We start from the raw sequence: 17276 nt of genomic DNA on the forward strand, positions 1-17276 counted from the left end.
CCGGCATGGCTCAAACAAGACATCCAGCCTGCCCTACGCCAATCATGTTGAAGTGATACTGCATGGTTGGAGACGTTGCATATCAGAAGGATCACACTAACCAACATCGAATCAGCCTCTCGTTCGGCGTAGGCTAATGCACTTGGTCTACATGTCCGAGTCATAGAGCTCGTTTACAAATCGAGATCCATGACATTGGCTCCTCGGTGCTGGATGAAAGCGCTTCCCCTCTTCAGTCCCCCTCCCAAGCTGATTTTGCTCTTCCTCTTCCTCCTCCTCTTTATCCTTATTATCGTAGCTTCTATCATTACCGAAGCCGTGACTGAGATACGCTCGATTTCGACAATGGAGGCTTTGGTCGCAAAGTCCAATGAACTCCTAGAGTTCCTAGATGGCAACTGGGGCATGGCCCTCTTTGGCACTTGTGTCCTCTTGCTCGGCCACAGTATCCTGCTCGTCGTCTACCGACTCTTCTTCTCTCCCATCGCGCGGTTCCCGGGTCCCAAGATTGCTGCTGCCACTGCTTGGTATGAATTCTACTACGACGTGGTGAAGCGAGGGCGCTACTACCGCCGGATCTCGGAGATGCATGACGAATATGGTGCGTCAAGCTGGCTTTGACTCCAAAAAAAAGTTCTGCATCTGATCCAGACTGGCAAGGTCCCATCATCCGTATCAACCCGTGGGAGTTGTCTGTTCGCGATGGCGACTTCCACAAGACGCTCTACGTCGCGGGGTCCGTGAGACGCAGCCAGATCTTCCCTCGGTCAAGAGCCGGCATTGGCATTGACGGTAAGCAAAGAGTCTCTTATCCTCAAGAGCATGAAAAGAGTGCTGAACTGCTGGTTCCAGGCTCCCACCCAGTCTCTGAGGATCATGACCTCCACCGGATCCGAAGGAAGCCCCTGGATCCGTTCTTCTCACGGCGACAAGTCCAGACCTACGAGTCCATGATCGTGGACGAACTCAAGCTACTTGACGATCGCTTCCGGGAGATGAAGGGCAGCGGTAAGATCGTTAACATGGAGCACGTATACGCTGCCTTGGCCGGCGACCTCATTGGCAACATCTCTGTCATGGATCCGCCCTCATTCATCTCGGATCCTGACTTCTCACCTGACTGGTAAAGTTCCCGGCGCCCTCATCCCGTTGGAAGGTCTTTTTACTGAGAGCCAGTCAAGGCATCGGATTCTGAACAGGTTCTTCTCCCAGATCACCTTATATACGCACTTTACATTTCTGATGGGGTAATATCGCGCCTGCTATCCTTCACTCGTGATATCGGCTGACAACATGCAAGCTGGGTCCAGTATGTCCCACGAGGCATTCTCCTCCGTCTGCTGCCGGGAGCGGCTGGCTTCAAAGCTTTCACGGACGTAAGCAGATATTCACGTCTCTATCCCTATCGTTTTGTTTGTGGTCCGGGGATGCTGACATGGGCCGCCCACAGCTCATCACCAACCACATCGAGGATGCCAAGAAGAAACGGCGAAGCGGTAAGCTCGGCGAAGGCGGCGGGCGGCGCACCCTGGTTGAGCACCTCCTGCTCAGTGACATGCCAGAGTCGGAGAAGAAGACGCAGCGTCTGACCGGGGAGTTTATCGCCCTCTTGTCTGGTGGCACCATGACGACAGCTCGCACGCTGTCCACCATCACATACTTTACTCTTGCGAATCCTCGTATTAGGGAGAAGCTTCGCGAGGCGCTGAGGGAGCCCATGGAAGGCTTCCCGGAGAAAATGCCGCGATGGGCGGATCTGGAGAAGATCCCCTACCTCAATGCTTGCATCAAGGAGGGGCTGCGGTAAGCAAACCTGCCGCAACGCGCTTCCGCCTAGGAAAGACACGGGACTAACACCATCTCTGTTCAGCATGAGCCATGGCTCTATGAGGCGCGTTCCTCGCTGCTCTCCCGACGTGGAGCTGCAATACAAAGAGTGGACGATCCCGAAGGGCGTAAGCTCCCTACCTTGCTATCTTCGGCATGAAGACAGGCTCACGCTCGTCAATAGGTCCCGGTAGGCATGTCCGCGTACATGATGCACACGGAAGCCGCGGTCTACCCCGAGCCGCTCAAGTTCATCCCCGAGCGCTGGCTCGGCGACTACAACCCTCTCATGGACCGCAACTTCATCCCCTTCTCCAAGGGCTCGAGGAACTGTATAGGCATGAAGTGAGTTGTATCTGCTTTGTCGCTCTCACCTGAGCACGCAAGGCCTGACCTAACACCCGTGCAGCATCGCCTATGCCCAGCTCTATCTGGGCATCGCGGTTATGTTTCGCCCGGACGGGCCTCAGTTGTCTCTTTACGAGACGGATGAATCGGACGTTATCCCGGTTCATGACTTCTTCTTGGCCGTCCCGAAGCTGGACACCAAGGGTATGAGGGTTGTGGTGTAGTAGTCTGGCGAGTCCGGCAACCAAATCCTTCTGAAAGCGTCTACGTGGAAGTGCACGGCGGCGGCGGGTAGTATTGTGGAGGTGGAATCAGTGCAGCCGAAGGGTATGTAGTGAGGTGGAAGGGAAGTTTGAATGACTTAGGTATTGATTACGGTACCCTTAGCGGTGATGGATGCAAGGGGCCCCACTTTACTTACGGGCACCTTTTGGGTCGCCACGTTCTTGGACCTTGGCGTGCGCATGGCTCGTGGCGTTGTGAGACTTCGCCTCACCCTTGCGCTCGCTCTCGTAGGAGCAACGAAGAATGCGTAAATATGCAAATTTCCATTCCCCAAAGGACATCTCGGCCATTACAGCGCGGGGTGCCCCAAGCGAGACTCCGTATACGTTCGTTTTGCCAACCCAACACCCCAACACCCCTCCCCCCTCCCCCAGCCCCCCACCGCACAGCTAGTTGTCGGCCCCGCGTAAATCACGGGTCTCCGTGTCACCGCTTCATTGGGCGGGGTGGCCTGAATGAGTAGCCGCTTTAGACCTGTTTCAGGTCGCCTGCCCTCCAACGCATGACTGCTCTAAGGAAGAGCCGAATGTGTGACTGCCCAACAGTCACCTTGTCGAGGCCAGAGGCTATGCGAAGGCGACAATTAGCAGGAATACCCATGCCGCCGTTGCAGCCTAACGGCTGCTCGCCCAGGCCTGTGTCTGCCCGTCATTGGCGTCACCACCTCGGCCCTACCTTAGCCGCTCTCCATCATCTGCTCCTCGTGCCCTGTCGATTTGCTCAACAGAAATCGGCCTGGCCGGGGCCTGCCCCTCGCGTCATCAATCCCCTCGCACCGCGCCTGCATGAAGTACCTTTAAATATCAAGCCATTTCCCGCGCCCCATTCCTCGCTTTCGCAACCCAAGTTTCAAGCCTCTAAACGTACTCGATCCATTACATTGGCACTTTGTTTCTCTCTGACGGAGGCTTCCGTCTCAAAACGACTTCCCTGTCTCCCTTCCCCCCCTCCCCCTCCCTCTCCCCCCTTTATCTCGCCTCTTTGAGAGCTTAATTTGGCTCATCTCAGTGCCCCGCTATTGTCCGCCCGCCTCATTGCTAACCCTCGACGTCAAGCCCGGTCTGGCGAGCGATTTCTTCGTTCACACGTGGCTCTTCCATATCTGCTTTGTCCCTGATTTCACCCAGCAAAGTGACGTCTACTTCAGTACATAGCATAGTCAATATATAACGAGTTGCTTACTCCCGCGCTGCGCACATCCGACCAAGCCTCAGCGTAGTTTGCCATCCCCGCTGACATCACCACCAAATCCCCCCCGTGCTCCGGCGACTCGGACGTTACACGCACAGCACAGCAGCGACACTTGCCGAGGGTTGCCAGACAAATCTGAGGAGCGACTTGTCTTCAGGTATATAATCATTTTCATCTCCCTGTTGTCACCGTGCCGCAGACGCGCAAATATTCTGGAGGAAACCCGCTCGCTAACACGGCGTCGCAGCCCAATACCCGCATTATGGCTGCGGTATACGCGAGCATGCAGCCCCAGGAGGAGCTGGCGGCGCTGTTCTCCCGCAACCTCACCCTGAACCCCATGGCCCAGCCGGCGCCAGAACCAGCGCCCGCACCCGCGCCGGTCCAGGCTCCCCAGGAAGAGCGCAAGATTGTGTACGTCTCCCAGCATTACACCCACTCAGCCCATGTAGTACGGCAGGAGGCCGAGCAACCGCGGCCCGCGTCGGAACCGCCCCAGAGCGAGCATGCTATGGTGGAGAGGGTCCTCCGAGAGCACAGCGTGGACCCCTCGGGCCTCTCATCCGCCCAATTACAGCTGTTCAAGACGGTCGACAACCCAGTCAAGATGAGACTGATTGAGCTCTGGCGCATCTGCCCGCCCACCAACTCCAACGACAACCCCACCCTCGCATGGAGCATGACCACGGTCGACCAGGAAGAAGCCCTGGCTAGGATGCGCTACGACCAACAACAACAACAGCAGCAGCAGCAGCAGCAGCAACAGCAACAGCAACAACTCGAGCAGGAACAAGAAACAATCATGTCCCTCGACGGCACACCCCTGACGCCGATCCAGGCAGGCGACGGGCGGTGGGACGTGGCGGCGGTGGCGCTGCACTACATGGAGCCGTACATGGCGTCCGGGTACGAGGAGCTAGCTCGCCGTGAGTACGAAGAGTCCGCGCGCATGGCGGCGTATGCTGAGGCCCAGGCCGCGTCGTTGTTGTCACTCAAGGAGGCGAATCGCAACAACAACAACAACGCCTACACTGCTGTAGCCACGGCCGCCGCGGGTGGTGGCACGACTTTTAGCATCGGCACCGCCGGCGGTGGTGTCGGCCATGCAGACCCCGTTTACAAGACCACCAATGTCGGCGCCGTCGAGGATTGGATGAGGGAGGCGGCTATGGCTGATCAGTATGGTAGGCTGATGGCGATGAGGGGAGTGGATGAGGAGATGCTTTAGGATTTTTTTTTTTTTTTTTTTTTTTTTGGCAAGTGATTATGTTCGAGTCGGAAACGAGGGTGGCTGATCTGTTTTTGAGGGGGCTTTTATAGAACACACATGTTATCGGGGTGGTGGCATGCTATGGGCCGGTCGGAATATCCCATTGTAGTGAACTCCCATTGAGTGAGACCTGGGCATCGTCGACAAGGGGTATATATGGGTTCCCCACAACGCAACACATTGCCATTGTTTCTTCATGTGGTAATAGGCATGTCCATAGTAATTAGTTGATACTATACAAGCGCTATTCTCCGCGTCTTGGGAATAAACCGAACAGAGGTTGTAAACCGGAAAGGGAAATCACCATACGAACGTCATGGCTATGCAATCATCTCGAATCGAACCCTCAACCTCGTTTCTGCCGGCCGAGATCTCTTGAAAGAACGTCGAGCCCGAGGAGTCGCTGCGCTGGCTCCGAAGCAGGACGTTACAAGGCCAGGACCCAACCGGGACGAGGCGGCCGCCAAGTCTGTGTCGGGCCGAGGTCTCTCTGGCTCATCCTGCAGGCGACGGCGGGAAGTGAAAACGATATTTGTCTTTATCGGTGCATTCACTGAACAGTCCGGGCTATTTTGAGTAACTTGACCTCATCGGCGAGAGACTGAGATAGAGCGATGGGAAAGGGCGGAACGTGGAAGCAAGCAATGAATACTACTGTAGAACCCCTCATGGGCCTTATCTCTCCAGAGATGCACAGTGGATAGGAACGCTCGTCTGAGCATAGCCTGGGGGAAATCATCGACGATTGGCAAATCTACCCTATTTAAAAAGAAAACCAGAGGTAAAAATCAAAACAAGGTCCGAGTTAACCTTCGAACCAGTGCACATATCACTTCCTTCTGCGTTCAGGTGCTCGGCGCCTTCATCACTTTACCTCTTGCGCACTAGCCGGAACTTCCTTTTCCGCAACCACATTGCTCAACCGCTGGCTACCTTATCTTCTTCCCCGGCTCTAATTCCCCCTCCGGACCCGTGAGGCTCAACACGCTCGGCCGATCCCGTCTCCTGCCCACTGTTCTTTCCATCCCCATCGGTTCCAACCGGGCTGTTGTTGCGCGGCTCTCTGCCCATGGAGAGCCGGTAAATCTCTTGCCTCGTCATTTCCAACTCGGCTTCGGCGCCCTCAAGCTCAGTGCGCATGTGTTCGAGCGTGTCACGGAGGCGATGCCGACTTTCCACGGCCCGGTCGAGCAAGTCGTCGTGCTGGGACCGAAGATATGACGACCGGTCTCCGAACCTCCTCGTCTTGCCGGGGAGAGTACTACTGGTCGGGTGGGAATCGCAGCTGGAGGAAGAGGCCGAGCTTGAGTCGCAGTCCGAGGCGCAGGAGTCACAGTGGCAGTCGGAGCCGGACTTGGCGTAGGGGAAGGGCTTTCCGCCCATCCAGCTCGTCACTGGATTCATTGAGCCATGGCGGTGAGACGGTACTATGTGAACTATTCTCGGACTGCGGGGTCGGCCGGACTCGGTAGTTGTCGAGTTCCCCGTCTCTGACCATAAATCGTCCAGCGGACTGGGCCTGGGTAGAACATCCGGCCGTACGCGAAGCGGAGAAGACCGTGTCCACATGTATCGGGGAGAGGTGCGGGGGCGCATTGATTGATGGGCTATCCCCGTGCGAGGCCTCGACAGCGGAACCACGTTTGGCACCGCACTGCCGCCGACAGAGGTCCGGCCCGACGACCGGGCGTCCGGACCTGTCTCGCCTCGGGTGTAGTACACGTTAGTAATGTAGCAATGGTTGAACGATGGGGCGAGCCCTGGAGCTAGCTCCACGCTCTCGTAACTTTGACCTTCTCTGTCTGTGCGGAGCCCGCTACCCTTTGTGGGAGACTCGCGCCGCGGCGAACTAGCGGCAGACGTTCCCTGCTGGCCGTCGGTAGTAGAATTGGGAATGGAAAAAGGTTGCTCCATTGTCTGCTGCTTTCGAATCAGAATGCCTACTACTAGTTAAGTAGTCTCCGATAGACGACTAATACTAACTGGCACAGTCGAAAATAAACTCAATATCGGCAATGTCTCCCGCAAATGTAAACCTCAGGTTGGTCATAGGAAATAATAGAGGGTGTGGCCTGTATAGTCAAATGGACGATCGGCTGCAATTGCAGGGAGACACGGATGTTATCGTTCGAGTAGGTGTTAAGGAGGCTTTATGGAAGTGATGGCAGTTGATTTCCAGAGCTTCTTGGTGTTGTGGTCTGTGAGGGATCCGTGGCTACAACGCGGTACGCTAAGTTTCTTATAGAGAACTGTAGAGGCTACTCTGGCAAATAGCTCTCCCGAGCTGCCTGGCGGACCCCCGCCGACGCCGGAGGAGACGAAGAACGTAGCCGTTAACTATGTTTCAAGTATACCAGAGCGGCTTTTGTTAATGTGTCATCCTTTCGACTCTAGCGTTACTAGTGTGTTCTAGTACATTGGTAGTATGCGGGAGCTCCGTCGGACGAGTTCCACCTAAAACCCCAATTAATGAACCCATGAAACCATGAACCTATCGTTCACTTTCACATGTTACGATCTTCTTCCATCGAATAGAGTTGTATAGTAAGAATTGCAGAACACTGCCGAGAAGCAATGCTTAGCCACGTAAGCCAGTTACATCATTTACGCCAGATAGAGCTGTGGAAAAACGCCACCGAAGATGTTGGTCCAAAACATTGCAGAAAGGGGGTTCAGGGGTGGATGTTCTTATCAGCTTATCGGCAGGCCGATGTGGCGCAGGTCAAGGCTGAGAGTAAGGCGGGGCACGAGCCACAATCCCAGCCGCAAGCTCCCACAGTACGGAGGTACTTGCCGGGGAAGCAACGCGCAGCTCCAGGCTGCCTGATGGAGCTTCAGCACGCAACAGCTCGCAGGCCAAGCCCGAACTTCCAACCATCGCCCTGCCCTAACCGCAACTTCCACCACCCGTGTTCTTTTGACGTCGCAAGAACCCTACACATTCTCCCATAAGTGAAATCCATCAGATCTCCAGTCACAATGGTATGTTTCCCCATGGCACTCCGCCCGCAGCGCCCTCGCACTGCCGCCCGCAAGTGACCCAAGCTAACCGGTCCCGGCCGCTAAATCGCAGACGTCGATAGGCACGGGCTACGACCTCGCCAACTCCATCTTCTCGCCCGATGGCCGCAACTTCCAAGTCGAGTACGCCGTGAAGGCGGTCGAGAACGGCGGCACCTCGATCGGCATCCGATGCAAGGACGGCATCGTGCTGGCCGTCGAGAAGATCGTTACATCCAAGCTCCTCAAACAAGGCGCCAACAAGCGCATCGCGACTGTAGACAGGCATTTGGGCGTGGTAAGTCTCGACCCGCTTGCAGCGGTTGTCCCGCACTTCTTACTCCGGCCTACCACCCCCTCCCCCCGCTTCTCCCCCCGCCCCTCCCCTCCTTAGCCCAAAGCCGACAAAGAGCAAGTCCTAACCAGCCCCGCCCCCCTGCTCCACAGGTATACTCGGGCATGGTCCCGGACGGGCGCCACTTTGTCGACCGGGCGCGCGACGAGGCGCGCGCCTGGCGCGACACGTTCAAGACGCCCATCACGACGGCGGACCTGGCGAGCCGGATGGGCGGCTACATGCAGGCGTACACGCTGTACCAGTCGGTGCGGCCGTTCGGCATCACGGCCATCGTGGGCGGCTTCGACAGCCGCGAGGAGGCGCCGGTGGACGGCGAGGTGGGCAGCGGGCCGGCGTGCGGCGCCGGCGGCAAGGTGGCGGGCAAGACGCACGGCGGGCCCTTCCTCTACATGATCGAGCCCTCGGGCCTCTACTGGGGCTACTACGGCGCCGCGACGGGCAAGGGGAGGCAGGCGGCCAAGGCGGAGCTCGAGAAGCTGGACCTCGGCGGCTCCGGCGAGCTGACCCTCGAGCAGGCCGTCAAGGAGGCTGCCCGCATCATCTACGTGGCCCACGACGACAGCAAGGACAAGGAGTTTGAGCTCGAGATGACGTGGATCAGCGGCGCCGACGGCCCCACCAAGGGTCTGCACCAGGAGGTGCCCAAGGCGCTGCGCGAAGAGGCCGAGCGGTGGGCGAAGAAGGCCCTAGACGAGAGCGACGATGAGGATGAAGGGAAGGACGAGAAGAAGGGCGACGACAAGATGGAGGAGTAAAGAGGTAGAGGAGGGGAAGAGCACTGATGACACGGCGTTTTTACGGGCGATGATGGCGCGTGAGATATACTTGTATCATAGGGCGGCGACGACTTGGGCTTTTGCTGGGGCGGGGAGGGGGGAAGCTTAAGAGTCGTTTCATCCAGCACTGGGACATGGGAACTCCCTGGGATGAAATTTGGGCACGTCATATTGGCCGCTGCGCTCGATCGCCTGCCTTGGATTGGAGCACAAAGTTCCCGCCTGGAACAGCCTAGGGCCGTCCCTTCGCCAAAAATGGAATGTGAAATATTCCAACTTCATCCACTATCTCACGGGGTATTCCTCCATCTGCAGATTGCACTTTACTTGTTCTCCTGTGTGGCCGCCGCAGTGCTAGCATGACTCTGACACCAGTTCAGCCAATCCGAGAAGAAGGCCGGCTGGATCTTGACCTCGCCCTGGAACCACTTCAGTTGTGTTTGCGCATACATCTCAAATACCCGCTCCCGCCTGTCTTTTGCGCCGCACAAGACCGACGCAACCGACAAGCTGGCCGTCGAGACGGCCTTAGCAAAGGCGTGCGACGGGTCCTTGGACGCCTCGCTGTGCAGCTCTTCAAGCAGTTCGGTCAAAGCATCGAGATCCAGCTCGAGTGCCTTCTCGGCGTGGCTCCCGCGTGCCTTTTTGAGGCCCTTGGAGAAGTTGAGGATGGTCTCACAAGCCTTGTTCGCCAGCGCCTTGGTAGTTGTCGTACGCACCAGGTGGAGAAGTGGTAGCAACACGTCAAAGGCCAGCGGGTTGGCCGCTGCCGCCTCTTTCTTGATGAAAATCGCTAACAGATCCAGGACGCGGTGCTTAAAGTTGACGACCGTGTCCTTGGCGTCCTTCTTTTCCTTCTTCTTGTTGGTCGTCTTGGCGCGCTGCTTGAAGATCTCGGCGAGCTTCTCATCCACCGCCATCATCTCCGAGTCGGTCATATCCGACTCTTCGTCCGAGTCAGCCTCGGCGTCCTTGTCAAGACGGTGGCTCCCCAGAACTTCAGCGAGAGCATTATCGAGAGCGTCAAGCGCTTCCTGGTCCTTGTCTTGGCCCTCTTCACCTTCATCCTCTTCCTCCCCGTCCTCGGAATCCTTGTCGCTTTCATCCGGGCCTTCAGATCCCGCATATTCGAGATTGACAATCTCGACATCAGAATCAAGTTTTTCCTCGTCACTTCCGCTGGCATCAGCGGCCTCGGCGTCCATCATGTCCTCGTCCTCCGTGCTAAACAAGGCCTGTTGCCCCTTGACGCTCTCTTCTGCAACCAGAGGATCGGTCAGGAGCTTCAGCGCTTCCGCCGACATGAAGCCGGTAAAAGCTTCAAACACCTGCAGGGAGACCTGCCGCATGAGTGATGACGGCCGAGCAACCATGGCGAGCAAGATTTCAACCAGGTACTCAGAAATCCCCTCATCCGACGCGCGACCGTGGCTTTCGAGCTTGTGATAACACTCGTCAAGCTCCTCGAAGAGGTCCACTACGTCCGGCTCCTGGTTGTAGAACTGTAGGACGCCCACTGCATGCAGCAAGGCCAACGCTTGTCGAGGTGCCTTAGTCGCGTTCGTCTCCTGTGCGGGATCAAGCAGGTCTTTTAGCCGTTCGTATGCGTCAGGGAGAACAGAGCTCGCAATTTCATCGTCCGGGTCTACGTCAACTTCGATGGACAAGATGGCGTTGCAGAGATGCCCGAAATCCTCAGGCCTCCTCACTAGCTTAGCAAATGCTGAAGTTGACCTCGTCCGGAGTGACTCTCTGACCTCCGCCGGCACAGATTTGTTTGAGTACGCGAGCTCGGTTAGCGCCTGAATTGCTAGGCCGGGAACTGATTTGCTCGAAGTGTCGGCCTCTGCGGTATCAGACGGCACGCTGGCCAGTCTAAACAAGTAATTTCCCAGCGCCTGGTAGTATTTGGGTTCATCAATGCCACTCTTGACAGGGTCCTTCAGCTGCAGCGTTTTCAGGACGGGCTTGATTGTGGCGGGAACTGTGTGCTGGAGAAGTCTGTCCACCGTCTTGGTGTTGGTTCGTTGGTCGAAGTTGTACGCCCCTTGCTTGCCGAGGAGCTCTCGGAGGACGGTAGGGAGCAACGACGGTGTTTTCTCGACGGCGGCCTCGATGGACTTGAGAGCCTTGAGAGCTGCACGGTGAAGATACCGATCCTCCTTAGCAGCTTGGTTCATAAGACAGGCCATAAGGTTCTTGCTGAATAGTGCTGTTACGATGAACGAGCACTCCGCGGAACCCTCGATCATCTTCTGGAATATCATGAAGCCTGAAAACTTCTGACTGTCCGAAGCGCTTCTGGAAAAGAAGCTCTCTGAAGATTTTGTTAGTGAAGACCTTTCAAACAAAGGATTTTCAGACTAACCGTCAATAACACGGTTCCAAAACTGCTTGAACTGCTCGGCGGCATCGCCCTCAGATTGCCCACCAAGCTTGACGAAGTGAGCAAGGATCAGATCCCAAACGAAGTGAAGCTGGGCGGTCCAATTGCCCTGCTTTGGCTTCTTGCTGCCGTTCCCCTCATTCGATGCTTCTCTGCCACTATCCTTTAGAGCGGCGGGGAGAGAAGTGAGAGATGTGGTAGCCAAGGGGTCCCGCCACGGCTGCGCCGGGGTCTTTATGTCGGGGAACCGATCCAGGGCCGCAATCCAAATGCCGACGCCTTCAGGGGTCTTGGCGAAACCTTCGTCAGCCAGCTTCTGTAGAGTGTTCTCGGCCAATTTCTTTTTCATCTGCGACAGTGCTTGCACGACGACGTAGCCGCACTGCGACTTCAACCAAGATTTCTTCGTTGACAGCTTCAGAAGAATGTCCAAGACCGACAGCCATCTTGACTTGTCAGCAAAGAGAATACCGGCGCGCACGAAACACTCTAGGCCAAAAAGCTGGCCAAAGTAGTGATCCCTTTCCTCCTGACCGGGGACGTTCCCGCCAGCTTGCGTCTTCTCCACCAGGATACCCAAGACTTTTTCGAAAGTCAGACCGGTGTACTTGGAGCTCGCCAGATCCTTCTCGCCGAACAATTGGCCCAAGATCTCGGTCAAAACCAGACTGAAACCTAGTCTTGAAGCATTCCTCCCACTCGCAAGACCACGAAAGAGCCGCTTCTCGAGGTGGCGCAGAAGGACGGGTTCAGGAACGCCGTTTTGATCAAGGAGGCCAGATACAATCGCGTCGGCGGCCTCGATGCGTTCGTTGATGTTCTCGCTGCCCAAGCGGTCATATAGCGCAAGCTCTCTCTTGCGCTCGTCGACGGTGGGGTGCTCGGTAAAGAGAGACTTGTCAAGGGCTTTCGACGTTTTGGACTTGGTCAAGCCATTGGTTGCAGGCGGCTCTTTCTTTGACCGTTTATGAGACGGCAGGCTGTCGTTGGCAGCCTCTTTGGCCACGCGTTTCCTTTTGCCGCCCATGATTTTGCGAGCGTAATCAATGGACCGATCTTAGGAATGCAACAAGTTTGTCAACAAAACCATGGACCTAAGAACCTGTCTGCCCCCAAGTTTTTAGCGGGGACCTTTTTCTGCCGGTCTCGACCGCTTTGATACCGATAACTCAAAACCGGGGGACAGCTCCGGTGCAAGGGTCATCCCGATTGATGCACACCTTCCCAACCGTTAACCCTCGCTATTTGCATGGTCCATCCGTAGAATGGTTCTGGAACTGAGTTCGAACGAACTTCGCGAAAATATCAACTGCTTGATCCTTGTACAAGAAAATAAGCTTTGGGAAATTGCTCGTAAAGGGCGGTGAGCGCGACGGCTAGGCAATCCATAGCAGCAAAACCAAACGGGATTCGGAGTTGGTTTGTTCTGGATGAATGAATTGGTGCAGAAAAGGCCAACAAGACCCGAAGCGCAAGTCTCTATATAGTCCCTGCGGTGGCCTATGCAGTGCCATATTAGGTAAGACAGTCGTCGTAAGTTTCTAAAGAAAGAAAATACAACAAATTACGCTCCTGGCTTGTGGGTGAATGTTTTAGCGATCGAACCTCGGGTTCCAATGCTCTATCTGAGCCACATCTGTTGTCAGATACGATCCATGCAAGATATATAGTAGATGGCGATACTCCTGGATGAACCTTAAATCAAGAATTAATATACTAGTAACTATAACTACCACTTAGATTCAGATGAGTTCTGCTTCGGCATTCTTATCCACAACTCTGGAGAGACCGTCGGGACTACCCAAGTGGATACACAACCTCGTACTCAACCGCCAAAATTTCCTCTCCGTGAAAACCCGCTCTTGTGGCAACAGCCAGTGTTGCAACCGGTCCAAAAGGAAATGTTGGTCCCTGTATGCCTTAGGTGAGAGCTTTTCTATGGATTTTGTCTCTTCTCCTAACTGTGTGACATGATCTTCTTTGAACTCGGGAGTATACAACGTCCTAACTACTAGTACCAACCATCGAGAAACTTGACCGGATACGTACTTAGTACTATCTGCGCTCCCATCTCAATCGGTGCTAGGATCGCTCGTCATCAAAAATCTCTTGAAGTCGTTTTTAACATCGAACCCTAACAAGTAAACAGTTCGGATCTGCTCATCAGATCACGGGCCACCTTTGGGAAACAGCCTATTCCCTCTTATAGAAGTCTCTTTACTTGAACCCTTCGCATTCTTATCCTCGTAGCCCCATCTCCTGACACTCTGCCCCGAAGTGAATTTTCCTACATCTCCATCCATCTCCATACACGGCTACCGAGGGAGCCGAGAGTCCAGAATCACTGGAGACGAAGTGGAACCACCAGTCAATGCTCTTCGTACCCTGCAGTAGTGATGCTAAGTGCATGCGGGACGGGTCCCATCTCGGGCTTCAAGATGCATGTCGAGCTGAAGCAGTGTGGGGTTCGGAAGACCCGAGCTCGAGCCGAGGTTTCTGTTTTGTTTCTACAACATTCCCAAGACTCAAGGTTCGAGGTGGAATAGCTGTCTGAGGGGACGGGTACGTTCAGCGTGTACCGGGACAAGCTTGGCGGTCCGCTAGTTATTGACCGTCATGATTCAAACACCGTTACTGCCACAAAGTCTATGACGCTTCATTGCTTACTCGCCGCTTATACACCGTTGCAAGCGAGTGATATCTAAATAGCGTAACAGCAGGGCACTGAATTCTTAGGACCGTAACCCCGCACACGATCTTGGAATTTCATCATTTCTCAAGGTTTGGGACTCAAGAACCGGCTTGCTTGGGTGTGGGGTGCGCTTGGTGGGTTCGGATCAAGCTTGCCGAATGCGGCTGAGCATCGAAAGTGTAGGGGTAGTTTGATATGGCCCGTGATCAACACCTAGGAACGTGAAGCAGAGTGGTGGAGCAGCTCTCCAACCGGGGCCGTTTAAATGCCCGGGGGGGTAACACCTCATTCACTACGATCGGAATCTGGAACTCAGGTCTCACGTGTATTCTGGTACAGTACAGTACGGAGCTGCCATGTGAACACAGTACCGGCGGGCATATCGATGCCGGTTCCTCACTCTGTCCAATGCTACACGGTGATGGTTTTGGTGTTGCGCCGGATCTGAAACCTGCGTCGATTCTACAACAGACAATCGTGAGCATGTTTCGATTACTGACGGAAAAGATTCGTCTCCTTAGCCGAGCAGCAGGATCGGTCGGAAGTAAACACAACTTATAAACACAGACCGAGCGCGATATGGACTTCTCCGTCGCCGGAGGTTGCGGAGCGGGGAAGTGATGTTTCATCAGGTGACAGCGCGTTCTGCCTGCGTGTGCCGCTTTCTACCCCGCGGCACGGAGAGGCACGGGATTCGCTCCCATGTTTATCCAGTAAGGTAAAGACGCACCTTGCCGCGTCTTTTGTTTACTTACCCCGCGACCTTGTGTAGCATCAAGGGCCCAATGCAGCATCCAGCCTCCCTTGCCAGTCGAATGTGCGGTTTTCTCCCGCATGCAGCATCTCAAACGAGCCCATGCAATGCTTCACACGGCCCAGAGGACACCAATGAGCTTCCAGGGACAGACCGACCCGCTTCTGGGGTGGAGGAATGCTCGTGTGGCGTGGCTGATCTGATGTGAGCTGGACTGCAACCCAAAAGAAGCGTCGGCGCCTGACAGCTGAGCTCGATTGCATTGGCGCCTCTGGGACCCGCGCCGAGAAGCCCATTATACATTGTCATTGGATGGAGATCCGAGCTTGCTGACGCTCTGCTTGGGTCATGCGGGTCAGTGGGTTTGCATGCTCTGCAAGTTTGCTCGGCAAGGCAGGACGAACGGTATCAGAGAGGGGCATACCACCATTGTAAACAAACATCACCATCGCGAATATTAGAGAACCATCTCTTTCGCGTTTGATTCTTCTTGTCTCTTGACAGCTAGTTCCGATCGAGAATCCCTGATGTCGCAATTGATCAGACCGAGAAACAAAATGGCGAATCAGATGAGCGGGGAATGACGAGCGGACTAAGACGCTATCGGCGATCTTGTTCAGCCTTGGAAAACGCGCCGAAGTTAGCAAGGGCACCCGCCACAGCCCTGCAAGGAGGAATGACGTCTTTCCGGATCGAGACATGGAGAGGGCTGACGGGAGCGATACCCCCTCCCGAACCACGCACGCCTTCGCTGCTATTTCTGGTCTTTTGGATCACCGAGATCGAATCTGGGCGATTGTGAAATTCTCCAGGTTCTGAATAACGCACCGGCATAATACTGTCGCTTGTCCAGGCCCGTGGTTTTGGGCTGCAATTCTCCCGATGTGCACCTCACCAGGGCCGTGTCTGGAGGTCCAACATGGGCCTGGATACTCCCTCCCGTTTTGCCGGCAGAGGACAATATAAGACCGAGACCAGTGCCCATTCTCCGCTCCCACATGTCAACACTGTGTCGTCTGCGAAGGTCGCGGCTCGGGAGGGACCAACGAGCTCTGGGTCCCGCCCCAGGCCGCAACGGACAAGGGACCCTGGACAATCCGTTGCCAGGGACTTGACCTGCGCCGAGCTTGGCCAGTTATTCTCTGACGCAATTCCTTCCAGAATCTTGGGATTGAGGACTGGATAATCAGTTGCTGGACAATGGACACTGAGAAGTCTTTTGCGTCATTCTTGATGGGGGAACCGGGCCTCGCAGGGCGTTGTCGCTCAAGGCTGTGCTGCATCCCCACCGGTCCTGGAGCAGAAAGAATTGGGCAAGCTGGGGGTTGTCCCGTCGCCGGGCCAAAAACGGCGTTCGATGCGGCTATTGGACCAACCTCTCAACACCAGTGTTGGCCAGACACGGGCGAGACTCCAGAGCATTATGCCGCAAGTTTATTAACAGACCACTCCCTGTGAGCGTCCGTGCTTGCACGTCCGACCGAAACGGCACGGCCTTGACTTGCACTTTTCATTTCCCCTGTGCGATGGAGGATTCAATATTCGGGATCGTAGTTCTTTCTCTCACGCGGCCCGCGATCGACACGTGGGCGAAGAATTTAGCATAGATTCAAAATTCCGTGGTTTTGGGGCCGGCGTCACGGAGAGCCCATTATCATCCTTGATGCTCAGTGGTTGGTTACGGCGCTCATTTTAAAATTGCCTGCGGTTAGCAGTTCTCAGCGTCGCAGCAGCCAAGGGGAGGAACAGCGCTAAACCACAGTGCTTCCCGTTGTCCCCTTCGTCTGGGCAACTGAAAGTCGTTCAACTCGGGGGCCCATTCGCTCAACACCGCCAAAGCTCCCGAAACAGCTGCTCGGCCAGGGATCTTGAACCCCGGCTGTCTGAGCCGCCGAACTCCCTTGCACGGTTGCCGGGTAGATGTGTGGAAACTTTCCCGATCCGTCCAAGTCGTACAAACAGCTCACAATGTGAACCGATCGGACTTGGAGAGACATCCACACCACGCTTTGCCGGCGCTTGGATGCCGAGCCGACCTGAAACTTGTCTTCCGGGTTGCGCTGCCAAAGTTTGTATGGACTCTGGCAGGTGGTGCCGTTCTTGAAGTGCCAAACCTCTACATGCGACCTGCCGCACGGGCTGCCCTCACGGGACGGTCGTCTGAAGGGGACAAGCTTGAAAGTGGGACCCGAATGCCGAATAAGGCTGGGAAGGCGAGATCTGACGCCAGGTGGAATGGCTCGTCAAGTCCTGCTCGAGCCAGCAACTAAGATGGTCTCGCTCGCCTGTTCCTGTTCCTTTTCTTGTGGGCTTCTCGGCTGATCCGCCGTCATCCCCGTTGTCTGAGGAGAACGCATCTCAGAAGGAAGCGCGTCGTCCTCCACTTACA

At 55.6% G+C, this 17276-nt stretch overlaps 5 protein-coding genes across 5 annotated transcripts; 3 read left to right on the top strand and 2 right to left on the bottom strand.

The window, feature by feature from the left end:
* Nucleotides 1-189: 189 nt before the first annotated feature.
* MFIFM68171_00965 (uncharacterized protein) lies at nt 190-2399 on the top strand (the record flags this gene model as incomplete). Its single annotated transcript, XM_071056387.1, has 9 exons — nt 190-601; nt 661-792; nt 853-1123; nt 1200-1247; nt 1301-1376; nt 1451-1803; nt 1871-1955; nt 2012-2172; nt 2237-2399. The coding sequence occupies 9 exons, from the start codon at nt 190-192 to the stop codon at nt 2397-2399; spliced, it is 1701 nt and encodes a 566-aa protein (XP_070912488.1).
* Nucleotides 2400-3913: 1514 nt separating this feature from the next.
* Nucleotides 3914-4879, top strand: MFIFM68171_00966 (uncharacterized protein; the record flags this gene model as incomplete). The annotated part of the gene is made up of 1 exon (XM_071056388.1): nt 3914-4879. The coding sequence occupies one exon, from the start codon at nt 3914-3916 to the stop codon at nt 4877-4879; it is 966 nt and encodes a 321-aa protein (XP_070912489.1).
* Nucleotides 4880-5839: 960 nt separating this feature from the next.
* On the bottom strand, nt 5840-6835 carry MFIFM68171_00967 (uncharacterized protein; the record flags this gene model as incomplete). Its single annotated transcript, XM_071056389.1, has 1 exon — nt 5840-6835. One exon carries the CDS (start codon nt 6833-6835, stop codon nt 5840-5842), a length of 996 nt encoding a protein of 331 aa, XP_070912490.1.
* Nucleotides 6836-7900: 1065 nt separating this feature from the next.
* PRE10 (Putative proteasome subunit alpha type-7) lies at nt 7901-9034 on the top strand (the record flags this gene model as incomplete). Its single annotated transcript, XM_071056390.1, has 3 exons — nt 7901-7903; nt 7995-8219; nt 8369-9034. 3 exons carry the CDS (start codon nt 7901-7903, stop codon nt 9032-9034), a joined length of 894 nt encoding a protein of 297 aa, XP_070912491.1.
* Nucleotides 9035-9378: 344 nt separating this feature from the next.
* On the bottom strand, nt 9379-12468 carry POL5 (DNA-directed DNA polymerase; the record flags this gene model as incomplete). The annotated part of the gene is made up of 2 exons (XM_071056391.1): nt 9379-11372; nt 11424-12468. 2 exons carry the CDS (start codon nt 12466-12468, stop codon nt 9379-9381), a joined length of 3039 nt encoding a protein of 1012 aa, XP_070912492.1.
* Nucleotides 12469-17276: the final 4808 nt, after the last annotated feature.

Source organism: Madurella fahalii, assembly GCF_045866475.1.
Source record: "Madurella fahalii IFM 68171 DNA, scaffold_1, whole genome shotgun sequence".
Taxonomy (NCBI): domain Eukaryota; kingdom Fungi; phylum Ascomycota; class Sordariomycetes; order Sordariales; genus Madurella; species Madurella fahalii.